Source organism: Camelus ferus, chromosome 32 (genome assembly GCF_009834535.1).
Source record: "Camelus ferus isolate YT-003-E chromosome 32, BCGSAC_Cfer_1.0, whole genome shotgun sequence".
Classification (NCBI taxonomy): Eukaryota; Metazoa; Chordata; class Mammalia; order Artiodactyla; family Camelidae; genus Camelus; species Camelus ferus.
The window spans coordinates 10673953-10700284 of NC_045727.1; the positions used below are offsets into that span (position 1 = coordinate 10673953).

General features: G+C 58.3%; 3 protein-coding genes across 11 annotated transcripts; 2 read left to right on the forward strand and 1 right to left on the reverse strand.

Moving 5' to 3' along the window:
* Positions 1 to 1374: 1374 nt before the first annotated feature.
* Positions 1375 to 4847, forward strand: SLC7A4 (solute carrier family 7 member 4). 3 transcript variants are annotated; one of them, XM_032472115.1, is made up of 5 exons: positions 1375 to 1494; positions 2028 to 3058; positions 3451 to 4091; positions 4172 to 4430; positions 4517 to 4847. In XM_032472115.1, the coding sequence occupies exons 2-5, from the start codon at positions 2077 to 2079 to the stop codon at positions 4705 to 4707; spliced, it is 2073 nt and encodes a 690-aa protein (XP_032328006.1). In that variant the 5' UTR covers positions 1375 to 1494; positions 2028 to 2076; the 3' UTR covers positions 4708 to 4847. The 3 variants fall into 3 exon arrangements, with proteins under 3 accessions (XP_032328006.1, XP_032328008.1, XP_032328007.1); XM_032472117.1 differs by having other exon boundaries at positions 4322 to 4430; XM_032472116.1 differs by having other exon boundaries at positions 1387 to 1444.
* On the reverse strand, positions 1517 to 15151 carry P2RX6 (purinergic receptor P2X 6). 7 transcript variants are annotated; one of them, XR_004316758.1, is made up of 15 exons: positions 14813 to 15074; positions 14164 to 14314; positions 12855 to 12926; positions 12750 to 12767; positions 10573 to 10648; positions 10343 to 10436; positions 10174 to 10254; positions 9955 to 10096; positions 9755 to 9864; positions 7773 to 7866; positions 7630 to 7695; positions 7400 to 7477; positions 7120 to 7311; positions 5455 to 5583; positions 1517 to 1636 (listed from the first exon to the last, which is right to left on the reverse strand). XR_004316758.1 is itself a non-coding variant. In XM_032472129.1 (13 exons), exons 1-13 carry the CDS (start codon positions 14944 to 14946, stop codon positions 7228 to 7230), a joined length of 1200 nt encoding a protein of 399 aa, XP_032328020.1. In that variant the 5' UTR covers positions 14947 to 15151; the 3' UTR covers positions 5763 to 7227. The 7 variants fall into 7 exon arrangements, 4 of the variants coding, with proteins under 4 accessions (XP_032328020.1, XP_032328018.1, XP_032328019.1 ...); XR_004316757.1 differs by lacking the exon at positions 1517 to 1636 and having other exon boundaries at positions 4848 to 5583; XM_032472129.1 differs by lacking the exons at positions 1517 to 1636; positions 5455 to 5583 and having other exon boundaries at positions 5763 to 7311; positions 14813 to 15151.
* Positions 15152 to 15827: 676 nt separating this feature from the next.
* LRRC74B (leucine rich repeat containing 74B) lies at positions 15828 to 26104 on the forward strand. The gene is made up of 9 exons (XM_006194908.3): positions 15828 to 15963; positions 16543 to 16685; positions 17111 to 17243; positions 18024 to 18230; positions 20625 to 20734; positions 21642 to 21757; positions 22544 to 22622; positions 24211 to 24306; positions 25967 to 26104. The coding sequence occupies exons 1-9, from the start codon at positions 15828 to 15830 to the stop codon at positions 26102 to 26104; spliced, it is 1158 nt and encodes a 385-aa protein (XP_006194970.1).
* The last annotated feature ends 228 nt before the right edge of the window (positions 26105 to 26332 follow it).

The window sequence follows — 26332 nt, forward strand, 5'->3', positions numbered from 1 at the left end:
TATACAGGGGCTGATTAATACGCTCTTATAACTCTTCCCGGATACCCAGGACCTGCTGAAAATCCTCTCAGTATAACATGATTTAAGATAAAACTGTCACCATGTCTATACAAGAAAAACACTTTTTAATGCTGGATTTTTGCTTCCTCTCAGGACTATCATGGTTTTCTAGTTTATGTTCTTTGCCTAAAGGGAATAGAAGAAATCACCCAGGAAAACTCTGGGAAATGTCTGGATCAAAAAAGCTCAATGAGTCTGGTTCCCTGCCTAGTCCAATGTTATTTTGAGAATAAAAGTGGGGTGGAAAAAAAGAGACAGTATCAGCCAAATAACAGAAGGGAGCGAGGGGGCTGGATAAGGCAGTGTTCCCAGCGGCACCTTCTTGCCAGGGGGTGGTCCACCAGCCTGCCGTGAACCTACTGAACCAGACAGGCTGGAGGTGCCCTTAAAATCCTATTCCACAAACCACATATAAACCTGCAAACAGGTGGGAAGTTCTGGGGGAAGAGGATACCTGTTTTGATTTTGCTTTGCTTGGATGGATGGTCATCATCTTGCCGTGACAAGGGCACACCCCATCATACACACCTTTTCACTTTCAAAGCAGTGGAAAGAGCTGGGCAAAGAGCCCCGGTCCCAGGAAGAAACCAGCCTGGTCACGTGATGGGCCACAGGGCTGGCCTGTGGTGCGGGGACTGGCATGAAGTGGTGCTCAGTACACTGTGCCTCTCACTGACAGCCACGAACTGGGGGGCTGCTGTGAGGTCCCCCACGGTCTGAGGGGCCCTAGGGGTGCCCAGAGCTGGTGGGCTGTGGGTTGGTCCCAGGATACTGCTTCCTCTTTTTAGGAAACTGTGCATAGCTAGAGGCTAGGAACAGCCAGCCTGAGTTCTGCCAATTCATAGGACATTCCTGAGAGTCGTGCACTCCCCCGCCAACCTATGAGGTGTCTTACTGTGCGGGGGATGTCAGGATTGCCCAGGGCCACTCAGGCAGACCTGTACTCTCAGCTTACCAGGGCCTGCCTGACTCCAGCGCCCCCACACCCTCAGTGCTGGGGATTCCTGGATGGTGTCCCGCTTGGTGAGGGATAAACGAGGGAGTCTGCAGCAATGGAATGCGGATGGGATCCAAACCAATCCCCGCAAACCTGCACCTCAACCTCCACCAGCTTCGGAGGCCACCCTAGTGGCCTGGGCTTCCTCATCTGTGAACTGGGCACAGGGATAGGGCGTCCCCAGAACCTGGCGAGTTAGGAGTGAGTAGGCTACCTGGATGTTCGTGACAGCGAGGTGGGGCCCTGCGCTGGGTCTGGCGCCCGGGGGGTAGGGCGGGCTCTGCGTGCAGACGACACCGGCAGGCGGCAGGCGGCAGGCGGCAGGCGGGGCGGGCTCAGCGCACAGAGCAGCAGCAGCAGCGGCAGCAGCAGCAGCGGAGACAGCAGGTGGGTCGCAGGGTCCTGTGCAGACGACTCGGGAGGAGGCAAAAGCTCAGGTGCCTGGGGACGGGGCGCGGTGAAACTGGCTCCGGGGGTAGCAGGGGCGTACGGCGGGGCCCGGGCACAGCTCTGAGCCTGAGGTTTCTGAGCCAGACCCAGGGTGCCCCCGCTTGCGGCCAGCGCTCGGTTACTCCAGCCCTGCGGGGTGGGGGAGGGGAAGGTGACCATGATGTCTGAGGCCAGGTGGCCGCCTGGGCTACGCCCAGGACCGCAGCTCCACTCCTGTTCCGGGTCCTGGAGGCCTGGCCCAGCTCCCAGGAAGCCTCCGGTTTCCACCTGGCTCTGGGTTCCCAGCCGCGCTCCCTGGGGCTGCCCCCTCCTCACCCTCAGGGCTACCCCCTCAAACACACCCAAATTCGCTCCACCAGGCTCCCTGCCCTGCCCTGCAAGCATCTCTGGGACCTCCTGCCCAGCCCTGTCCCAGCCCAGCCCTCCAGCATGCCAGCGTTCAAGGGCGCTCAGGTCCCCTGGGTGGGGTCCAAGGAAGGACTGAAGCTGGTCAGTGACCCAGCCTGTCACTCTCCTCCAGCCCTGGTAGGTGCTGGCAGCTGGCTCCGTGCTTCTCCCAACTGCCCACCATGGCCTTGGGGCTGCCCAGCGCTGCTGGCCTGGCCCGCCTCTGCCAGAGGGTGAATCGGCTGAAGCGGCTGGAGGACACCACCATGGAGACATCACTGCGGCGCTGCCTGTCCACACTGGACCTGACCCTGCTGGGAGTGGGGGCCACAGTGGGCTCGGGCCTCTATGTGCTCACAGGCACTGTGGCCAAAGAGATAACCGGCCCGGCGGTAGTCGTGGCCTTCGGAGTGGCCGCTGTGGCCTCCCTGCTGGCGGCCCTGTGCTACGCGGAGTTCGGGGCCCGCGTGCACCGCACAGGCTCTGCCTACCTGTTCACCTATGTGTCCATGGGTGAGCTGTGGGCCTTCCTCATCGGCTGGAACTTGGTGCTTGAGTATGTGATTGGTGGTGCCGCCGTGGCCCGTGCCTGGAGCGGCTACCTGGATGCCATGTTCGACCACCAAATCCGCAACTTCACTGAGGCTCACATAGGCGTCTGGCAGGTGCCCTTCCTGGCCAGATACCCAGACATCCTGGCTGCCAGCATCCTGCTCCTGGCCTCCGTCTTCGTCTCCTGTGGAGCCCAAGTCTCCTCCTGGCTCAACCACACCTTCTCTGGCATCAGCATGCTCGTCATCCTCTTTGTCATCATCCTGGGCTTCATCCTGGCCCGCCCACACAACTGGGGAGAGCAGGAGGGCGGCTTTGCGCCCTTCGGCTTCTCTGGCATCATGGCCGGCACTGCTACCTGCTTCTATGCCTTCGTGGGCTTTGACGTCATCTCTGCCTCCAGCGAGGAGGCCCGGAACCCGAAGCGTGCCGTGCCCCTGGCCATCGCCATCTCGCTTGGCCTGGCAGCCAGCGCCTACATCCTGGTGTCCACTGTGCTCACCCTCATGATGCCCTGGCACAGCCTGGACCCCGACTCTGCGCTAGCCGACGCCTTCTACCAGCGGGGCTACCGGTGGGCCGGCTTCGTTGTGGCGACTGGCTCCATCTGCGGTAAGTGGAGCCCTGCCCTGGCCCCCAGGGAGCACACCTCCATCTGGGCCTTAGTTTTACGAGTTGTATAATGGGTTCAGGAAGGTGCTAATTATGAGACTGTCCCCCCAGGCTTGTTGGGAGGGACCTGGCTGCCCCACCCTCATCGTCCGTTCTGCGCATGTGCGTCCAGGTCTCTCTTGGACAGCATGACTCAGCCCTCACCAGATTCCCAGTGGCCTGCGACCTAAACTGAGGGGTCCCATTCCTGGGTTGGGGGAGTGACAATCCCGACTCCACAGTCACTCAGGCTCACTCTGAGAACCCAGACAAACTCGTGCCCCTGCTCCCAAGGTGGGAGTGGCCCCGGGGGTCTGTCTGCCATGCTGACCAGCCCCCACCCTCTGCCGCAGCCATGAACACAGTCCTGCTCAGTAACCTTTTTTCCCTGCCGCGCATCATCTACGCCATGGCCGTCGACGGGCTCTTCTTCCAGGCGTTTGCCTATGTCCACCCCAGGACACAGGTGCCCTTGGTGGGCATCCTGGTGTTTGGGGTTCTCACGGCTTCTGTGGCGCTGCTGCTGGACCTTGAGGCGTTGGTCCAGTTCCTGTCCATCGGCACACTGCTGGCCTACACCTTCGTGGCCATCAGTGTTATTGTGCTACGATTCCAGAAGGTCTCTCTGTCCAGTTCCCCAAGCCCAGCCAGCCCTCGTCCCGCGCCCAAGGAGTACAACTCCTTCTCAGACCGTATAGAGCTGGTGGGCATTGAGCAGGCCCTGGCCCCTGAGCCTGGGCAGCTCCGGCCAGTCCTGAGGCCCTACCTGGGCTTCCTGGATAGGTGTGGCCCTGGAGCTGCTGTGACTTGGGCCATCTGCATCCTGGTGGCCTCAGCCATCACCCTGGGTGGCTTGCTGATCTTCGGGGACTCAGCCCTGCACCTCCCTCGCTGGGGCTACATCCTGCTACTCCTGCTCTGCAGTGTCATGTTTCTGCTCAGTGTCCTTGTCCTGGGGGCCTACCAGCAGCAGTGCCAGCAGGACACTTTCCAGGTACTCCCCACCCCCACCCCCCACTTGCTGTCAGCCCACCAGATCCTCCCACCCCCCGCCCACCTGGTCCTCTGCCACAGCGGAACGAGCCATGGCTCCCGTCTCTGGGAGGCAGCAGGCACAGCCCCCTCCACCTGCAGTCGGGCCCTGGTCTCCAGGATCTCCAGAGGCGGAGAAAGTCTCTGAGGTCTCGGGAGAAGCCCCAGCCCAGCCCTGCCCTTGTGCCTCAGATCCCCCTGGTGCCGCTGACTCCAGCGCTGAGCGTCCTCCTCAACATCTGCCTCATGCTGAAGCTGAGCTACCTGACCTGGGTGCGCTTCTCCATCTGGCTGCTCATCGGTGAGTGGGGCCTGGGCTGGGCTCTGGGCAGCCCGGAGGAGGGCGAGCCCCGGGACCTGCCGCTCATGCTCCCCCGCCCATTGCAGGGCTCACCGTGTATTTCTGTTATGGCATCTGGCACAGCAAGGAGAACCGGCGGGAGCCTCCAGGGCTGACCGCCACACGCTACGTGGTTTTCCCCAGCGGCAGCCTGGAGGGGACAGTGCAAGCCGTGCAGCTCCCCAGCGAGGCGCCAGCCCAGGAGCCCGGCCACGCCGAGCAGCCCTCCAGTCCATGAGGAAGGCTGAGGACCTGCCCACCCTTGCCCACCTCCTTGGGAGGCCTGCCTTCTCTCCAGGGTGGCTCCAGTTTGTGGGCCTGGCCACGCAAGGGGGTCCTTGGGACCTCTGGACTGAAGGGACTGAGCTTCACATCTTTGGAAATGGGAGTGGCCAGCGCTGGTGCGGTGGACTCTTTGCCCAGTGCCTTCCAGTTTATGACCAACTCCAGCTACCTGGGCAAGTGGGGTGGGCCGGTGGGGTAGAGTCCCCAGCCTCAGGGATCTACAGTAATAACTGCCCGTGGCCTGCCAGCATCCATTGTTCCTTGTGGCGCCGAGCCCTCACCTGCCTCCAGGAACCACTTGTCCCCAGTGCACAGCAAAGACACAGAGCTCTGCAAGGCAGTGGAGGGGGTGTGCAGCCCTGGGACAGCCCTGAGTCGGGGACATTCAGGCCAGTGCCCTCTGCCCAGCTCAGAGGAAGCTACACTTCCCAGCAGTAGGCACCAGGCACAGAGGGGTCCAAGACTGGGGCAGAGTCAGACTCCCCTCCCCAGGCTCCTCACCACAGGACGGGTGGACCCAGAAAGTCAAGCCTGGGCCCCCAGGATGCTGCCTAGAAAGGGCAGAGGAATTTTGGGGTCCCCTTGGTTTCCCCGGGGCTTCCAGAAAGCGTGTTACGTGCCCGAGTCCTGCCCAGGGAGGCAGAGAGACACTCACACGGGCATGCAGCCACCTGGCCCACACCCTGGGGTGCACACCCACTTGTAGACTGAGGCAACAGCTGTTTCCAAACTCAGACTTGTGGCAGCTCTCCAGCGGTCATGGCTGGTGCTCCCAGCTCTCCATCTTTGCCCCATCCCCAAGGGCTTTGGGTAAAGGCTCCAGTGGTACCTGCGTGGGGATGGGTACGTAAGAGCCTGGGCCTGCTCCAAATTCCTTCCAGCCCACCTGGTCCGAGGGGGTCCCCAGGCTCACCCTGGCCCGCCCCGCTGGTCCCCCCGGTGATGCTTTCACCACCACAGACACCTCCAGCTCACGTTCCTGCCCGGAAGGACCACGCGGGAAGCTGCTGGCTTTGGCAGACTTTACTCCTTCACTGTATAGCCATCACATCAGCTTTCTCTGGGCCCCTGTCCATGTGACCCCACCCCAGGGACGCAGGGATCCAGAGGCGGCAGAGACCCCAAGGCTTTGCTGAGGCTCCAGGTGCCAGATGGTTCCAGATGCTAGCCCAGCCTGAGCCCCAGCCTGGCCCTCCCCATTCGGCCCACGTCACTGCACCAGCAAGCAGCCAGCACGCCTGCTCACCAGGGCCCATGAGAAAGCAGCCCCTCACCTCCCAGGGGCCTCCCCCAAATCCCTGCCGCTGACTTGGGGCCAAGACCCCTACAGCCTGTCCCTCCCTCGACTGTGGGCACCCCCTGCGGCGTGGGGAGCTCCCAGCAGGCAGGAGTCAGACCCCCATGAGGATTCCAGAGCCAGAACCAGGCCAGCCTCTGGGGGCCTCTGTGATTTGTTTGGGACTTTCCCTTCAGCCCAGATGGCTGGACTCCACCTGAAGTGAAGGACAGGGTCTCCTTCAAGCTGTTGCCTCAGGCTGGTTCTTAGGTGTGACCTCGGGCAGCAGTGAATTCCAGACACACTCCTCCCCACCCCAACAGGTTCCAGGAGGCTGGGCTGGGTGTCACCCAGGGGGCCCAGAGAAGGTCCTAGAGCCTCCAGTACTGCCGACTTAGCTCCTCCATCCTCTCCTCCCAATCCCAGCCCTCCACAGGCCAAGGGCTGTCCCCAGAAGGGGCTGGTGCACAGAAAATGAGTGGGTGCCTGTGCCCTTGCCTGGGGGCCCGAGGGGGTTGGGTTATCTGGCCTCACTTGCATTCCATGGATGAGGCCCCACACTGGGTGGGGCCCTGCCCCAGGCAGCCCAGCACCAGCACAGTGGAGGCAACCCTCTTATCAGGCCTCTGTCTACTCTGCCTTGGACTCGGGCAGCACAGACCCTGGAGCAGCGCAGCTAAGAGTGTGGGGGCTCTACCTGCGATGGGGGCGCTGCCAGGGGAGAGGGCTGGGGTCTGCACAGACAGTGGGAGGGTCTGTTCTGACCACTGGTGAGTGGGCTGAGGCTGGGAGCACTGGTGACAGAGCCTGGGAGAGAGTTCTCCAGACACAGACACAGCAGGAGCCCCTCAGGACTAATGCCCTGTGACATGCTCTGCTGCAGGTCCCTGTGCAAAACTGGCTTCTGTATCTCCCCAGGCAGCACCCTACCAAGGCCTGAGTCAGGGGAGGGATGGTCCGCCTGGGAGTTGAAGGATGGAATTCTCCACCCCCTCGCCCCCCGTGCTGGGGCTCCATCCACGGGGTTCCCCAGGCAAGGCCCCCACCTTTCCCAGCCCAGACCCCCAACAGCAGGGAACAGCTACTAGCCTCAGGAAGGGCTGGCGAGTGGGGGCCAGTGAGTGGAGACAGGGCCAGGGTCCCGGTGTCCAGCTCCCAGTAGCAGCCGTGGCCATCGGGACAGATGCTGGGTCCTCCCTAAGGCCCCTGGGCAGCCGGGCACGGGGGTGTGGATGCCTGCTCTGTCTGCTCGGGGCTGGTGGTCACCTTTGGAGCCTTTGCCTGCAGGTGAGAACAGCAGATCAGAGCTCTAGCCTGTACCCTCCAGAAGTGTAGCGAAGCCCAGGGGCCAGGTCGGCCCACAGCTCACCTCCTCATACTTGGTCTTCCAGTAGAAAGGAGCTTCTCCATCCACGTACAGCAGCAGTAGGTCACAGAGGAAGGTGATCTGGGAGAGGAGAGGCAGGACTGACCTGTGTCCTGGCCCCCAACCTGCCCACCCCTCCTGCCACATCCCCAGCCCTCACCCCAAGGGCTGACCTCAGGCACCAGGGGCCCATGCTCACCAAACCAGAGGGAGCCCACGTTAGGCAGACTCACCACACCCAGCCAAGCTGCTCCTGTGCCCAGAGTGATGGTCGTAGGAATGAGCGCGAACTTCCCTGCCTGAGAGATCTGGGTGAGCCTCAGCCAGGACCATCACCACCACCTCCCCTCCACCCCTGTCCACCCCTGCCACCTACCCGCCCCGTGACGAGGATGTCGAAACGGATCCCGTAGAGTTTGAGCAGACTCCGGGCCTCCACGCCCGAGGCCTCCCACCAGTGAGTGGCTGTCCTGGGTATAGGAGAGAGCCTGGTGGCCTGCTCTGCCTGCTCCGGGGCCAGGCTGGCCCTCCCAAGCCTCCATCTGACTCATCCACTGACTCCATGAACCCCTCAGCCCCATCCCTGGGTCTCAGCCCTGTGTTGTCACTGCAGATACAGCAAAGGAGCAAGCTGGGACCCGCCTCTCAGGAGCTCCCTGCCTGTGGAGGGGACAGGGGCAGAAAGGTCCCTAAACAGACACTGGCCGTGGGGGTGGGGGAGGTGGGGGGCAGACCCAGGGCTATGAGGGTCTGGGGAGGGATCTCACTCCTCCCCCGTGGACCTGGGAAGGTTTGCTGCAAGGGAGACTCTCAGGATGGTTTTCCAGCAGTCAGGGAGGTGTTCTTGACAGAGAAAGTAGGGCCGGTAAGGACACAGGGGTATGGGGAACAGACCCTGGGTGGGGGGCCAGTCCCTAATCATCACAAAGGGCAGGAGATCAGGGAAGCCAGGCCAGGCCAGGTCCAGGGAGAAAAGTCAAAGGCATCATCTCCAGACCTGGCGGCTGTGTGAGCACAGGTGCGTGTGTGTGTGTGTGCGTGCCTGTGTGTGCACGCCTGTGTGTGCACGCACGTGACAAGGTGACATGAGGTGGTAGAAGGACAGGATTCCAGGGGTGGGGGGGTCTGTTTAGGAGACTCAAAGACATGACAAGAAACACCATGCAAGATCCCTGAGCGGCAACCTACATGTCCAGTGACAGATGACGATAAAGAAGATGTGGTGCGTGTATACAATGGAATACTACTCAGCCATTTGGCAAAAATGAAATAATGCCATTTGCAGCAACATGGATGAACCTGGAGATGATCCTAAGTGAAGTAAGTCAGGTAGAGAAAGACAAATATCATATGATTTCACTTATATGGGGAATCTAAAATATGACAAATAACTTACAAAACAGATACTCACAGACAGAGAAAACAAACTGTGGGAGTCTGGGGTTAGCAGACATGAATTACTGTATACAAAACAGACAAACAATGAAGTCCTACTGGGTCGCACAGGGAACTACATTCAACATCCTATAATAAACTATACTGGAAAGAATATGAAAAAGAATGTGTATAATAACATATTTATATGTATAACTGAATCACTATGCTGTACGCCAGAAATGACACAATGTTGTAAACCAACTACACTTAGAAAAAAAGATCCTTGAGTGAATCCTGGATTGGAAAATAAAAAGATTTAGGACTATTACTGGCACAGCTGGGGAGGGAAATTTAAACATTAGATTCATCTTTCCAATGTTACATTTCCTGAGTGTGACAATAGGACAGCAGTCCCTTGGGAAAGGTCCCCACTCTCAGGATAGCCCTGAGAGGGGCGAGTGTCCACCGGATGTCTGCCATTTACTTTCAAATGGTTCAGTTTGAAATCTATCTAAATGTACCTGCTCGCTCTAGAGGGAGAGAGAGAGCAAATGCAGCAATGTGGTAAAAACAAAAACAAAAGCAAACCCTACTCAACCCAGGTGCCACTGTACGGGTGTTCACAATACTGAACTCTGACATTGTCTATAGATTTTTAAAAATTTTTTGATAAAGCTTTAAGGGAAAATTAAAAAAAGAAAGCCTCCTGTGTGGTGGAAGGGGGAGGGACGAGGGGCTGGGGGGTGGTTCTAGGAGCAGCCAGGGGTGTGGGGTGTGTGTGTGTGGGGAGGGCTCAGGTGGGAGGCTGGGCGGAGCCTGTGCTGGGGGACCTGGAGCTGAGAAAACCCCGTCCTGCCCCTGGGCCCTCCACCCACACACAGGAGGCGTCCGGAGTTCTGGGAGGGTGGTCTGTCCTGACCGCCACAGAAGGACAGGTGGAGGAGGACCAGCTGAGGCGCAGGTGGGCAGTGGGGGCCGCACCTGAAGTTGTAGCTCCTCTCCTGCAGCTGGAAGGAGTAGTGGGGCCGGCAGTCAGAGCCCCCAGCGTCCAGGTCACAATCCCAGCGGACTTGGATGCCCACGGCACCACCCTGTACACAGCACAGCATTGCTCCACCGGCTCGTGGGCCCAGAACGCTGTCCCAGCCCTCCTGGAACCCTGTCCCGACCCATGGACCCACCAGCAGTGCCAGGTCCTCAAAGACCCCTCCAGCCGCGGCCACAAGGTCCCCGATGCGGAACACCGGGCAGGAGGGGCTGGAGCTTGGGTCGTAGCGGCAGCGCTTGAAATAGGTGGGGTCCTGGGTCTCCAAGGCATTGGACCTGAGACAGGTGGGCAGGGGTCAGGCCAGGCAGGGGACAAAGAGGGTCTTTGGCCAGTCCGGACACCCCCACCTTACTTGGAGAAGTTAAATTTGTGGAAGGTGATGGTGTTTTTGATGAACAGCGTGAAGTTCTCGGCCTGGACCAGTAGGGGCTTCCTGCAGGGAAGGAGGGGGGGGGCAGGCTCTGAGGTCCTGGGGCCCCGTCCTGGGGGTGGGGGTGGCGGGTTGGAGGGGAGAGACTTACGTGGGCACAGTGCCGCTCTCTACCGGGCACCAGCCCCGGATCTCACAGGTCCTGTGGGTCCCGTTGAACACCACACACTGGCCCGTCTTTATGCCTTGAAAACACAGGCAAACTCCAGGCCCCCAAACCTCCCCGGGCCTGGGGAGGGGGTGGAGGGGACTGTTGACAAAAAGGAGAGGCACAGAGGCACCAGAAGGCCCGCATGGAGAGTCACCCAGGGCCCCAGTTACCGTGGCTGTGCGTCCCTGCCTCCCCTTCAGGACAGTCCTCGTCGGCCCAGCAGCTGGCCAGCGGGATGGAGGGGTGCTGGGATGAAAAAGCAGAGTTGCCAAGGGCCCTGTGGTCCACAGGCACTCGACCCTCCTCGCCTTTGCCCCCCAGGGATCACTGAGTTTGAGGCACATGAGAAAGCTGAAGGGTGCAAATAAAATAGGGCAGGGGAGCAGCCCTGGCTGGACGGGTGAGCAGGTGCTATATTCCAAGGCCGAGCATCGTCCCCTCCCTGCCTGTTCTTTCGTAAAACAGGGACCTTGGTGCCTGCACACAGCCACGGAGTTCTGGGATCAGCCAGAAGGGGAAGGTGCTAAGCTTCCCAAGGGTCCCATGCCCCAGGAGGTAGGTACAGGCTCACAGACGCAGTTCCATAGTCCTGTCCCGGGCTGACATGGATGCCGCTGCCCTGGCTCAGGGGCAGCAGGGAGACCACAGCGTCCGGCACTAAGAAGGGCTCAGTGACTCTGAGCCAAAAGTGGTGAGTGGGCAGAGGACACTGTGGGGTCACCTGCTCTCCCTTGCTGTCCCTACCCGTGTCCTGAGTCTGCCCCTCCTCTCTGCCCTGGCTGGGCCACCATCTCCTTCAACCAGATCCCACAGTGACCACCATGGGGCCCCACCTCTGCCTCATCCACCTCCATCCAGCAGCCTGAATGGTCCCTCCTGAGGCGCAAATGATGACCCTGGAGGTGCCTCATCCCATAAGCTCGGAGCCTCTGCCCAGGCAGCCGCCTCTGCCCGGATGTCCTCAAGATCCCAACTGAGCCTGGAGTCCAGCAGGAAACCCTTCAGATGCCCATCCCTGGGGCTCCCAGCTGTGGCCTCTGCCCCCAACACAGAACCTGCCACCATGGCCGGGCCAACTGTGCAGGAGCTTGTCGACGTGGAGGGTGGTTTTGCAGCCCTGGAGGAGGCTTGGCGAGTGTTCTCTGAAGTCTGTGATGCTACACGGAGCACAGTGCACGTGCCGAGAGGGTGGAGACGACCAGGACTCCAGAGGAGCTGGTCTTGGGAAGAAGGGTTTTCAGATCTGATGAATTACTTCCCCGCCCTGAAGTTTTGAGGGGAGAGCCAGAAGCTGGGACACCAGGAAAAGAGGAACCACACAGATTCCAGAAAAGTACAGAACCATGGCCCCAGCAAAACTGCAGGACAGTCCAGAAACTGAACAATAAGTAAATGTCTTCTGAGCATTTAGAAAGGGAAGGACATTGTGTGTGTTTGTGGAGTGCACGTGCCTCAGATCCTTTGAGGACGGGGAGACGAGGGACATAAAACCCCCAGTAACTGGTGGGACCAGCGACCAGGAATCAGGGGTAGGTGACCACACTGTTACTCTCCAGCCCAGCAAATGATTATGTTTTAGCCTTGATGAAAGAAAGATGCCACCAGAGAGGAAGGCTTCCAAAGCTATGTCCTGGGTCCCAAATGTTCAAACAAAATTCACAGCCGGGGAACTATACACTTAATGGTTAAGATGGGAAATTTTATGTTACTTGTTTTTTTATCACAATAAAAATGTGCTGAATCCATGCTGAATCCCTGGGACTTTCCTAGACAAGGGGGAAAGGTGAGATTTCAGGGAGAGGATCTGCATTTCTGGATGAGAAATGGACAAGGATATAGTGGGGGATGCTGGCTTGACCACAGCTGTCATGAAAAATACCCAGACATCGTAAGTGACCCTGAACTCAGCACAAACACGAATGTGCTCTTTGCCCACAAAAACGGAAGTTGCCTTGGGACACCTGAATGGAGGCCATGTGTAGAGAAGGGAGGTGATCTTCCAGCCTGCCTCCTGCTACTAGAACTGACCTGAGCATTGTGCCCAGTTCTGGGTGATACTCTGACAATCTGCAGAGACCCCAGAGGGGTCCTAGATGGGGAGGGACCTAGACACCTCGTTGGGGACAGTGGTGGAAGACTCTGGAAGAAGGCTGCTCAGAGATCCGGAGTCCTGTCACTCACAGGCTGGGCGGCTTTGGGCATGTGAGTCTCCCTTGCTGAGCCTCTGTTTTCTCATCTTAAATGGGGTCATTTAAGTAGATCCTATTGGGCAGGGTACTTGGGATGACTATGTGAGATGATTCGCGGAAAGGTTTTCTCCCAGAGCCTGGGATAAAGTCGCACTTACTGACGAGCCCTCAGTCACCTGGGAAGGAGAAGAGGGGATATGGCTAGTGACCCAGGGCTGGCGGAGGAACTAGGGACCCACTGGGAAGCCCTCAGGCAGCCTTACCTCTGGGCATCTGCCCTGAACCTGTTCCGGCGTCACAAGGAAATTAGTCACCAAGAAGAACACGTTCTCTCCCTGGAAGGCAAGTGTCAGGGTTGGTCCCTGCTCCCCTCCCCAACTGGGAGAGGCCTGAAGCTGGAAGCCTGGCTTGTGAGGGAAGGGTCCCATCGAGTCATCAACCCTGTGCCCCAGGAGGATGGGAGGCACAAACAGGAGCCTGGCTGGGCTTCTGGCCATTTCTGAGCCCATGTCTGCCTCTTTGAGAAAAGCTTATTTCTCACGTTCACTCTTACTTGTTCCACCACTGAAGTTCAGAGCCGAGTTGGACTGGGCACCCACCCAGGCTAGTAGGGAGGTGGACCCCTCACTGTACCCATGGCCAGGGGAGCCAGAGGTGAGCACGGTCTGGGCAAAGGATGGCGGGCGTCTGTGTGGTGTGCATGAGAGCTCAGTGAGCTTGAGGGAAGCACATCCAGGAAGAGGAGGCGAGGGCTGGGCCAAGGGCAGTGGGGGTGGCAGTGGCCAGGATCTCAAGGGGCTAGGTGGTCCCCATCGTGGAGAGGGAGCCTTCCAAGTGTCAAAGGCAGGGGCTGGCAGGCTCAGCCTGGCTGCCCTGTGGAGGGCACCTGGGGACTCTCCAGAAGACCACAGCCCCATCCAGGTACAGTGAGGGCAGAAGAGCAAACTGTCAGGAAATGGAATGATCAGGAGGGAGGGACAGGAGGGCGTCAGGCTGGGTCCGGCTTCAGCGCTGGTGGACATCATCGGATAACAAGAGGCCACGTGGAGAGAGGAACATGATTTCTCTCTGGACGTGGTAGGGTGCACTCAGGAGGTGGCTGTGCTCAGGGCAAGTGGTCACCAGGGTTACAATTTGGGCATCAGCATGACAGAGGAGGAAACTGAGGCTGGGGACAGTGTGGGTGGAGGGAGAAGGGGTTGGAAATACAGCGTGGGAGGGCCAGAGAAGGAGCATCTGACAGTGGTGTTCCAGCTCCAAAAGCTCTAGGTGCCGGCCCCCACACCCCTCCCACCCCATACTCAAGCTCAAGCCTTGAGATGATTCTCTCATGTTCAGAGCAGACTTGGTAAATACATCCCTCTAGCCCGGCTTCCCGACCCATCCTCTCATCCACCTGGAAACCTCTTACATGCCCGAAAGCCTGGTCCAGACCCCACTCCTCTGTAAGGCCCTTCCCGAGCCTGGCCCTGTGACAGCACCACGCCTCCCCCAGCCTCACACACCTCTCTCCCACACTGCAAGGGTGCTATTAGAGGTGTCAGCACATAGCAGCCTCACCGAGGCACTTACCTGTGGTGGCTTCACGAAATCAGCCACGTCCCACAGCCGATTCCCCAGGTCCCTGATCTGGGTCACGGAAACCCCTTTGAGCTTGGTGATGACAGAAGTCTGGGGGTCCAGGTCCTGCTCCTGGTAGCCTTTTTTGGTGAGGAGGGCCCACCTGGGAAGGAGGTGATGGGCAGTGCTGTGTGTCCCCGGCACACAGCAGATCTGGTCCCCACATGCTCAGACTCTCTCCCCACACCCTATAGGCTCCCAGCCTGGTGATCAGGGGCTCTACCTCATCTCCATGCATCGGAGAGCCAGTGGGGAGGGAGACCTCATGGGGGTCTCCCGTCAGGCGCCCATAGACTTGGAGATGTCCACCACCACCTCCTTCACCAGCCAATCTCCTCCTCCTTCCCTGTCTAGATCCTGCTCCCTCCTTAAAGCTAGAACTGGTGGTCTCTACCCGGGCCTTGGTGCTCCAGCTCTCATGAGAGTCAGGGACTACCTCCTGCCCGATCTGGGGCTTCCTGCTCTGTGCCAAGCCCACCAAGGGGCTGGGAACAAGTCTCCACTACCACCAGCCCAGCCCCTGAAGAATCAAACCCTCACCCCAGCCCAGCAGGACCAGCCATGCTCCCTCCGGCCAGCATGCTGGGAGCCGTTCTCTTACCCCACCACGTAGACCACGACCCCCAGCTGCAGCAGCCTCTGCAGGGCGCCCACCCGCCAGTTCCGGGTCATCACATACTTCTCCGTTTTATAATCCAGAAGCCCCCAGCCCACTGCGGTCCCAGCGAAGCCCATGCTCCCAGCTCCTGCTGGCGCCTGGGGTGCATGAGTCAGCACAGCAGCTGCAGCCACAGCTGAACAGGAGGTAAAGCAGGCGCCAAGCCAGGTCAAGCCAGCCACTATTAAAGGGACACTTCCACCTAGGGCAGGCCTCCACTTCCCAGCCCTGGGATCAGGCCCAACCCCCAGCTGCTCTGGGCCTCCCACCCACTGCAGCCTCCCTCCACCCGGTCCTGGGCACGCAGAGAGGAGCAGTCTCTGTCCCTTGCCCTCTGGCCTCACTCCTTGGGGTGATGACAGGTGGGTTAGGTACTGTGTGGGCAGCACGGGGCCAGCAGGAGAGGATAAGGAAAGCTTCAGGAAGAAGTGACCTCTGAGCTGACATTTGCAGATCCTGAAGTTCAACGAGCAGAGTTGGGGAGGAATGTTCTTGGTGGAGGGAGCAACATTTGCGATGCTAGAGCATGAGAGAAAACTGGGACCCACAGAGTGAGAGCGTGACTAGCTCGCGAGAGGAGGGGGCGGGGCCCTGCATGGCCCCAAGGCCTTCTGTGCTATGCCCTCGACGAGCTGCTCCACCTGCAGGCTCTGGAGTGGAAAGGGGGCGATGCTGGAGCCTCCTGGGGCGGCGAAGAGACAAGTCAGTCGGTCCTGGCTGCTCACGGGTCTAGGTCAGCCCAGGCCGGCGGCGGTATCCGCAGCAACCAACAACTCGGAGTTGCCAGGGCGACTGCTGCGGGAGGCGTCTTATTGGCCGCAGCGGGCGCCTGTTCGCCGGACGCCACCTCCGATTGGTCAACGGGCCGGAGGGTCCGCCCACATTCCCGGCGCCAGGCTCTCCGTGCAGCGCCGCGCAGTCCCGCTTTGGTGTGCGCGACTGCCAAGCGGGAGTAACCATGAGGACTCCCTGCGAGGGGCCTGGAGAGGAGGAGCAGGAGGAAGGGGCGGTGGCAAACACTGGGCGTCCTGAAGGGGTGCCAGAGGCCCAGGAGGGTTCGGACTCGGATTTGGACTCCGACCTGGAGACGGAAGGTGCTTCCGGGCGGGGAGGCTGGCTGGGGCCGAGTGGGCAGGGGACCCGGTCCAGCAGGAGCGCATCCCTCTGTTGGATACCCTCGGGGCAGCCAGTGGCCGTTCCAGCCCCTTGCCCTCCGCTCAATGCTCCTGGCGGCATCAAGAGTTCCACCATTACAACAGGATTCCAGAATGTTACCATGCAAAAATCTTGCCAGTGTAAGATGGGCTGTCCCACCCTAAAATGGAATGAATCAGGGCTGGGTTTTCCCAACCGTCAGGAAAAACTAAGCTAAGCAATGCATAGAACTTAGAATTAGTTCAGTCTCCTCCCCCATAAAATGTTCACAAAGCATGTGTGTTCTACAGTCCAGTAGAAGACAGTTCACATTTTGGGGTTGGACAGGAAGGGTAGAGCCAGGATTAGTGACTATAAGCTGTGTGACATTGGGGGAAAGATCTGCCTTCTCTGAGGCTCGATGTCCTCATCTGTATTTGGGGGCAATAGTCCCTACTAGCACAGGCTGGGCAGTGACAGAGGCAGGGGAGGTGGCTGTGCTGGGGAGGAGTCTACAATGGTCCCCTCTCTCCTTTCAGGCACCCATGGGCTTCAAGAATGGGTCAAGGACACCCTCTATCTGAGGTCTTGCCGGGCCCACGGCGTCGTGCCTGCCTCCTGCTTTCTGCGCCAAGGGAGCACCCCAGAGCTCAACCTGCAGCACCGTGGCCTGGGGCCCCAGGTACCCCTAGAGGGACCCTGGGGCCAGGGTTGGAGGACAGGGACTCAGGAGGCAGCAGTCATGGGCGTGGTCCCTTCTTGAGCCCATCCCACACACACCCCGGGTTTGCTCTGTGCCAGGCATGTCCCAGCCCCCATATCTGGGTGACAGGTGGTATCAGGGCTATGACAGAGTTCAGTATAAGGGCTGGAGAGCCTGCAGGGAGCCTCTAACCTTCTGGGGAGTCAGGGAGGGATCCAGGAGGTGAGATGTGGGTGAAGCCTAGAAAAAGCTGGTGTCACTGGGCATGTGGGAAGGGAAAGGCCTTCCATCTGGAGGGCACTGAGTGGGCCGAGCCCTGGAAACAGAGCCAGGGTAGTGGCAGCTGTGTCTGGGGCCTTCAGCCCTGGGAAGAGCCGGGCTCCTCAGGCCCCTCTCTGTCCCAGGGGGCCCGGGCTCTGGCTTCTGCACTGACCTCCAACCCCTACATCAAGCGGCTGGACCTTCGGGACAATGGGCTCTGTGGGCCCGGTGCAGAGGCCCTGGCAGGTGCTCTGAGCAAAAGCAGCAGCATCTGTGGTAGGTGCTGAGCCTGGGACAGGAGGGCAGGCTGCCCCACACTGAGCCTTCTCACCCGGGGGCCTCCTCCCTGGGTGGGGAGGGAGGGGTGGAGTTAGACCCACCCCCTGTGCTGGACCCCCGACTCCCGCAGACGGTGGCCTCCCAGTGCCTGAATGCAGGGTGGGAGAGTGCTTCTGCACAGAGGGGCAGGGATGGGCAGTGAGGGAGGAGGAAGGGCTGGACCTAAATGCCACCTCTGCCACGGAAGCGCGGGTGACGCTGGGCAAGGAGCTCAACCTCACTGAGCCTCAGCTTCCAATCTGTTAAATAACCCCAGTCATCAATGCCACTTAGCCCTTGGGGATGTGGGGGACACATCTCAGTAGTGTCTGCTCACATAAAAGCTCCCTGCACAGACACCGGGACACTGCCTGTCTCTGGAAATGGGGCAGCGGGGGCTTCCCTGGGAGGGTTATGTTGCTGCCAGGCAAGACTCATCAGCAGGGGGCTGCATGTATGTATGTCACAGACATCCTCCACGACACTAGGATGAGGTGGTTTTAGCTCTTTGACAAAGCTTGTGGATACATGGGGTGGGCATGGGGGTCTGGGAGGCTGCCTGGGGCCTGAGGGGACCCAGCCAGTGGGTGGCAGGCAGAGTCACCATGCTGCTGAGGACAGCAAAGCTGTCCTGCTGCAAAGCTCTCTCTGCTGCTGTGGGCCTGGAAGGTTCAGGGGACGGAGGAGGGTGGCACCTGGCTGTGTATCCCACTCACTGAGGAGTGTGCTGGCCCCCAGATGTGGACCTGTCAGAGAACCAGCTGGGAGCAGTGGGAGCCCAGGCTGTCTGCTCCGCCCTGGTGGTGAACCCAGCCATGCAGAAGGTACAGCTGGCAGGGAACGACCTGGAGGAGCAGGCGGCCCAGTACCTTGCTGAACTCCTGGTGGCCCACACAGGCCTGAAATCCCTGGACCTGAGCTACAACCAGCTGAATGACCAAGCAGGTAACATCTGGCCACTGACCAGGGCCAGGATGGTGGCACTTACGTGAGTGGAGGTTGGCAGGACCACTCAGAGCATCAGTGCTCTGGCTTCTGCTCCCTAGGGATCCAGCCATGAACAAAGCAAATTCCCTGACCTCAAGGAACACACATTAACAAGCTAACTCTCCATCATCATTGGTGCTACACTAGAAACAAATAGGGCATGATTCTAGAGAAGAATGGGAACCCTCAGCTTCAGAGGTGACAGGGGAGGACTCTGGGAGGAGGTGACATTTAAACTGAATGTGCAGAGGGGAAGGAATCAACCATGAAAAGACCAGAGGGAGAGCATTTCAAACAGAGGAATGATTTCCCAGACAGTGTGACTGTGCTACTGAGAGATGGGCCAGGCTGTGGGGTGGAGAGGCAACAAGGCCTTAGGACTACAAATCATGGCAAAAGGCATGAAGATTTTATTCCAAGTGCTGTAGAGGACATCAATGGGATTCCTTGATCTCACCACTTTCTCTTATGCCCCCAGGGTCTTTGCATGGGATGTCTGCTTTACCAGGAACAAGCAGTTCTATCTGCCTGTCCTCAACTACCCTAATCAATTATAAGAATCACCTGGGACCCTGGGTTAGGAATACAAATTCCACGGCCCTGGACCTACTGAACCTCTGAATCCTCTTGGGGGGTGCCTGTGTATCTGGATTTTAACAGATGCCCCCAGGAGACTTGTCTGATCCAGAAAGTTCGGGAATCACTGCTCTCTCTGCTTAGAGCAGTGGGGTGGCACCAGCCTTGGCTTGTAAGAATTAGCCCTGGAGTTTAACTGCCAGAGAACCAGTCTGCCTTGTAAGAAAATCGTTGTGGGAAGTCAATGAAAGTAAAAGAAAAGCTCACTTCAGACTTTCAACTAATTACTAGGTCAGGGGGCCAGCTCCAGGGGCAGCGAGAATGCAGGGGGCTGGAAGGCTGCACAGTAGGGTTGGGGTTTGGCCTGGAAAAGGACAGACTCAGCAGGACCATTTTGTTTCCCCAAGGGGGGCTCTGTGGGTGGGCCCGACTCCCTTAGAGGTGAAGGAGCTTGGGTCTCAGTCTCCCCACCTGACCCAAGGCGGGGGTAGCACCTACCTCATAGTTTGGCCGCAAGAGTCACGAAGAACGAGCTACAAGAGCCGGATTCATGGGTAGAACCTTCTCACCCCTGAGCTGTTCAGCAGAGAGGCTTCCCTTCAAAGTGGCGGACCGCCACCCTCTTCTCTCAGCTCTGAAAGTGTCTGAGAACCGGCGTGTGTTAGACCCAGTGCCTGGAGCCGCGTCCCAGCAAGTCCTCACTGCCCCGCGGGGAGCTCTCCAAGGTGCTGACACTGCCGTGCACTGTGCGTGTCTTCAAACCAGCCTCGGTAGGCCTGTGCTCGGTGCCGGTACCACGGAGAGGGGTCAGATTCAGATCCCCGAGAGAGACTCCCAGCTAGGGAGGTCTCATGCCCAGAACCTGGAAGGATGGAAGCACAGTGGACATGGGGTCCAAGGAGGTCCCACCCAGCCCAGCCAGGCAAGCAAGGCTTCCTGGATGGGGGTGAGGAGCTCTCAGCCACGTGAAGAAGGGGGTCAACTGTCCCACCCGGGGTCGGGGTGGGGGTGGGGGGCAGCTGGAGGCTGAGAACCGGGAGCAGGTCTGAACGTTGAGAGTGGATAGCGGGGCTTCTGCCTATCTTACAGGTAAAACATCTCTCAGGGTTTCTAACCCACACAGCCCACTCTTTCCTGTTCACCACCACCTCCTCTGCACTGGCCTTATCACCTCTTGCCTAGACTGTGGCATAAACCTTCCAGCTAGTCCCCTGGCCTCTTGTCTCTGCCCTATCTGAATCTTCTCTCTTGTTTTGTTTTAAATGGAGGTACTGGGGATTGAAGCCAGGACCTTGTGCATGCTAAGCATTAACTCTTCCACTGAGCTACGCCCTCCACCCACTCTGTCTCTTAAAGAATCTTTCGAGTGCCCATCAAGCCTACCTCTTTTCACCAGCCTTCCCCACCCGCACCAGCACCAGGTCTCATGCACTTTCTCAAGTCTTGTGTTCCCCATCCGCTCTTTCCTGGGCCCACTCTCCATGGTGGCTGCACACGGGCGTGGTGAGTCCCTCAGTCTTCAAGGTTCTCTACACTTTCCTGACCACCCCCTCTACTGGCAGGGTTAGCCCCAACTCTGTTCCCACATCTCCCTGTTTGCAGTCTACAATAGCTCACATCCCATTAATTTGTATTTATAGCTTCTCTGTTAAATGTGACTTCCTTGTGAGCAGGGCAGGCCCACGTTGGGCTCAACTCCCTGACCCCCGTGCACAGCAGAGACCCTGGCCCACAGCAAACATTGGCGTCATTTTTTGAATCTTGGTGTTTCTTAAGGAGAGATGCTTGGACCAGCCCTGGCGGAAAACACAGGACTCACTGAGCTTAACATAAGCTGGAATCACCTGAGAGGCCCAGGAGCCTTAGCCTTTGCCAGGGGACTGGAGGTATGAGGCCCCTGCCCAGTTAGCCCCTCCCGCCTGTCCTTTGGGGGCAGGTCTCCCAGGAGCCAGCCCCCCATCTTTGCAGCTTTTCAGAAATGAGCCTTGGATCTTTTCTGCAGAGCTTGGGTGACTTTCATTTTCCTGGGTCCATTTAATGATGACAATGTCTGGTATCCTGTACCTGTCCTCACATCCTCAGTGAGGGGTCCACACTTAATGTCACACAGCTCCCCAGACACTCAACTGGAGGTACACCACGCAGGATGGTGATGCACACTTGCTACTGGGCATACGCAGCTGCTTCCCTGAGATGACAGCCCTGCACCCCGGGATCCCAGCACACACCCTCGAACCCCCACCTGCTCACCTGGGTCCTGTGGTTCGTGGGCCTCAGGAGTGGATGGGAGGGGTGTCTGAGATGCTTCCGGTGCCAGCTGCCTCTGTGGGACCCTCCTCAGGGAATGGCAGCTGCTGCCTTGCTCTCCCACAGGGCTGACCTGGGGTCTTGCCCCTGACGTGGCAGGTCAGGCTCTGTCTCCCCAGGGCACCTACGAGCTCTGCTCTTCTCCCCATCACAGTCCCCAAGACAGGTTAATCAAACAGCCTCGAGATCTGTGACCTTAAGAGGCCCGTGGCCGAGAACCCAGTCCAAGGCTCATTTACATCCTCATCCTCCCTCTGTGCTGTGCTTCTGGCCTTTCAGCTCCACCGCTTACCCTCGTCCAAGCCCCAGGGCTCTTCCCTGGAACCTCTGTCCTCTCCCGCTCTCAGCCCATGCTCTTTGCTCCTCATGCATTTCCACAAGCCCTGTGTTCCCCAGGCCCCCCCAGCATCCTGGGCTCAGAGGCCGTGGCCCTGGCTCCCTCCACCATCACCTGTGGTCCCACAGCTTCGCTCCTTTGCATCCCAGGCAAACATCTTCCTGAGGGTCCTGGACATCTCGTACAATGGCTGCGGAGATACCGGAGCCTCTGCGCTGGGGGGAGCTCTCAAGACCAACAACATGCTGGAGGAGCTCATCATGAGGTGAGAGCACTGGGGCCCGCGCCCCAGCCTCCGGGCCCATGGCCACCCAGGGACCCGTGCCCATCTTGCTGCTGCTACCCCCCCGTGGCGCCCCGACCTGCCCCGAGCACTCAGGGTGGGCTGCGGCCATGGTCTGGGCATGCCCAGCTCTGTCCTTCTCACTCCAGTTCATCGTTTGTACATTGAGACTCATAATTCCTGCCGTGTGGGCTGGGGGCTGGGAAGTGCAAACTTGTAAAGCATCTTCAGTGGAGCCTGGTGTGGATGGACGCTTCACACAAGTGGTCCTCCCTTCAGAGGGAATGGTCTGCCTGCTCAGCACACGGCTGCGGAGGGCCCGCCCTGTGTGACCTGCTGGGGTCTCCGTGTGTGAGCTGCCCCTCCAGGCCGAGGCCTCTGCGGGAAACTGGAACAGGGACCCTAAGCCCAGAGGGAAGAAAAACAGTAGAGGCCAAGCAAGTCACAAGCCACCATGGCTGAGCCCCACGCCTGGGTTGTCTGAGTGAGCGGAGCCTGCCCACCAGGGCGAGAACATCTGCTCAGTCCTGCCCACTTTTCCTCCCCATGTAAGGAGCCACCGCCAGAGGAGGCCACAAGAGATGCTGCAAGTCAGGGCTGAGCTGGGGTCTAAGGAGTTAGAGGGAAGTGGGGCTGGCCCTGGAGACTGGAGTCTGGGCCAAGCAGGAGCAGGAGGAGGAGGTGGGGAGGGAACTGGGTGGTGGGACGTGGGAGCAATCTGTGGGGCTGCTCGCAGTGTGGCTCAAGGCACATGCCTTTCTGTTGCAGCAACAACCGCATCTCTGCCGCAGGAGCCCTGAGCCTGGGCCTGGGCCTGCGGGTCAACCGGACATTGAGAATTCTTGTGGTGAGTGCAAGGCCTGCCTGTGCCCATCCACAGATCCCTCCCACACCATGGCTCCTCACCCCAGTGGCTACAAGTGCATGGGTTCTGGAGCCCAGATGGGGGAGTGGGCCCCTGGCTTCCTCTTGCGACTACTTCTCCCCCTTGTCATCCACTCGCCCATCTCTGGCCTAGCCCACGACCTCCTTCAGACTCCTTCCCCCCATCCTTCCCTCCCAGGGCATCACCAGCCTCTGGGCCATCCCTCCTGCTCAGCCCACTGGAGCCATGCTCTGCTGAAGATGGCCAGGGCCACTCGGCTTCCCTTCACCTTCCCCCTGCTCTTCCTCTGGCCCTGCTGGGAAGAAGAGCCGGCCCAGGTGTGCTGATGGCCAGGCTCACACCTACCTGGGGCCCTGTGTGTGCAGCAGGGGTTCCCTTCCTCCAGGGCTGCCAGTAGGGAGGAAGCAGCTGAGCAGCCTGAGAGCAGAAGACAGAAAAGGGAGAGTGGAGCCCTGTGCCAGCAGCGTGAGCTCAGCGGACAGTACCACCAGCTCCAGGGGGCATCTGGCCCTGCCTGGCCCTCAACTGGGATAGGGGCCCCCTGAAGGACCCCCTTCCCTAGCCTGAGGCTCACTCCTCTCCTGACCACCTATCTAGAGCCCAGACCCCTCTCTTGAGCTCTGGGTCCCCCAGCAACCTGCTAAAGAGTCCCCCAGACGGAAATAGGCCCTCGGATTCTGGGAGGTGAAACTGAACACACCTTCCTCCTCCAAGGGCTGCCTCTAGATGGGGGCCCCTTCCCATCAAGTCAGAAGCTGGGGCCTGTGTTTGCCCCTCCCTGTCCCTCCACTCTCTCCCTCCTTCATCTCACCTCCTGTAGAGCACCCAGACTGCCTGCTCCTCCTCACTTTCTGTCCACACGCTGCTTTCCCTTCTCTGATCCTGTTTTCCCACCTGCTACAGGTGATCTTTCTAAACCAGAAACGTGCCCCTGCTTTAAACCTATCGGCGGCTCCCCTCTGGATGAATCCAAGCTTAGTGCGTCATTCCCAGCACGTGAGCTCTGGGCCCCACCAGCCCCACGCTCCCTGCCGCCTCGATGCTCATCACTTTCAGCCCCAGCTGCCCGCCATCCTCCCGCCTCACCATGCAGTTTCTCAGCCCTCCTTGGCTCCTGCAGCTCCCCTTGCTGAAATGCCCAGCTCCACCCACGTCACCTGTAAAGCACAGAGCAGGTGTTTTAGCCCCCGCCCACCCTTTACTTCCCAGGAAGAGTTGGTGCACTTCTCATATTGCACTTTTATACTTCCTTTCCTCTCCTCCCCACAATGGTGAGCTCTCTAAGGGTAGGGTGTGTCTTGTGTGTCCAGATTATTGGTTCCCGGCACAGAGTGAGGGTTCAGCCAGTGTCCACCCCTTTCCTCTCTTCCCCAGCTCGCAACCTCACCCAGGGCATTGCATCCGTCCAAGGGAGGGGCCTTCTGGGCTGAGAGCGCGGGACCACCTCTACGGCACAGCATCAGAGATGAGGAACAGCCCCCCCTCTTCCCTCTCCCATTTGCTCCTGCCTCTCTGGGCTCAGGCTTTCTCACCTGTGTGTGCTTCCTAGGTGTCCAGGAATCCCATGCGAAGTGAAGGCTGCTTCGGTGTGCTCAAGTCTGTCCAGGCTAATCCCTTCTCTGCCCTAGAATTGCTGGATTTCTCTGTAAGAGCCTCTCAGAAACCTCATCTCTGATCCTCCCACAGCCCTGGGAGGTATCCTTTTCTCCATTTCAGAGGAAGAAAGTGGGGATTAGAGAAAGAGTGCCCAGCGTGGATACCTGGTGTGGCCTTGTTCTAGTTCCACTCGGGCCTGAATGTAGGTCATGACGCCACTCCAACCACACTCCCACCCCTAAGCGGGGTGCCGCGGTGGTCCCCCTCGGACCCCTGCTTGGGTTCTTCACTGGCTGAGAGGGCACAATGCTCACTGTTCACTGATGTTTGGATTTGCAGGTTCGGCCCGTGCAAGGCGGCATCCTCCCCGCCTGGCCAGTGCTGCCTGCAGGTATCCAGTGCTGGAAGGTTCACTTGGGTGGCTGGTGGGAGATTAGGACCCCTTTTCCATTCAATTTTTCTTTTTGATATGGAAAAAAGTTACTTAAACATTAAACAGTTAAACATTAAGGAGAGAATCCCTAGATACGAACTTTGACGACTCTAATCACGAATCACGCCTCATTCTACCTGATTTATTTCAGCCGAGGCTTGAGTCAAAGCCTTTCCAGAAATGTTTTCACAGTTCCAGTCCTTCAGGTTTGGGACAACTGATGTCAGACATCCTTAGTGTTGCCTTCTACCTGCCTAGTCTCTACAACTCCAAAGCCAGAGACTAGCTTGCCTCGACCATGTTCCTTCTGCTCTGAGAATTCCGGTCAGCAATGGATTCTACCACTTTAAAAAAAAAACATAATGATACAAGAAGTCTTCTAGCAAAAATACACGCTCATTCAACATCATGTGTGGTTATTATCGGAAGCTTTTCTTATCATGGAATTGCCATAGTGTTTGGAAATAGAGAGGCCTGGGGCCAAATCCTGAGTCCACCAATGTGGGATCTTGGATTCTGAATTAGAGACCAACACTGGTCTATGAGCAATGCTCTATATTCCTGTTCCTTAACTGCTATTGTTAGTCCAATCTGAGTAGTATAGATTTTATCTTGGTTTTAAGGGAGGCACTTTGGAATCTTTCCAGTTCACAGAAGCCCTTCCCAGGACGCAGCTGTGTCTTTGCATGAAGCGGGGCTACTATCTACCGCCCAGGGCCATTGTGAAGTTAGGATGAGGTGACAGACCCGATGGAGATCCTTGTGCAGGGAAAGACTGGTGCTCAGGGAAAAAGACTCTTCTCCCCAAAACTCTGTTTTCACTTTTTAAATTGTGAAATATTTATGCCGAAAACCGCACATAGATTTAGGGTGGATCTGCACAAACAGCATACGTCTGTGTAACCAGCCCCCAGATCAAGAACTAGAACAGGCCCCCAGCAGCCCTCCTTGACACTCCCCCTTCTGTTTTTTAAAAACTATTTTATAGTTGTTATTGTATTAATTATTTTATTTTGGTGGAGGAGAGGGGTAATCAGGTTTATTTATATTTGGAGGAGGCACTGGGGATTGAACCCAGGACCTTGTGCATGCTAAGCATGTGCTCTACCACTTGAGCTGTACCCTCCCCCTCCTTCTCTGTTTAATAGTTCGGGTTGTGGTGACTTTGCCACGCACAGGAGAGAAGCCACCCTAAAGAGACCTTGTGTGTGTTGATGAAATAGTCCAGTTCTCAGAAAGTAATAATGTACCACCTTGTAATGGGGTCTCTCCTCAGGATATCCAGGTGAACAGAGAATTTAAGGACCTCGCCAGCTCGTTGAAGGTAATTCTTCCAGGGCTTTGCATAAAGACTGTGGCCTGCAAAGTAGAGTATGAAAAAGAACTGCTGTCTGTCTCCCGAAGCGCTAAATGACTGTGAAGTGTGGTTTCCTCATCTCCCAGTGGCCACTTCAACTTCAAGATGTCTTTTAACACTTGAGTCTGCACCGAGTACCCATGTCAACCAGGTGGGAATTCCTACTGAGCCAGCCTGCGTAGTAACTCCACACCTGTGCTAATCCGGGCCTTCCTATGCTCTTACTCATTCATGTAAAACAAACTTGTATTATACGCTGCACATTGAGCTGGGCACGGGGTCAAA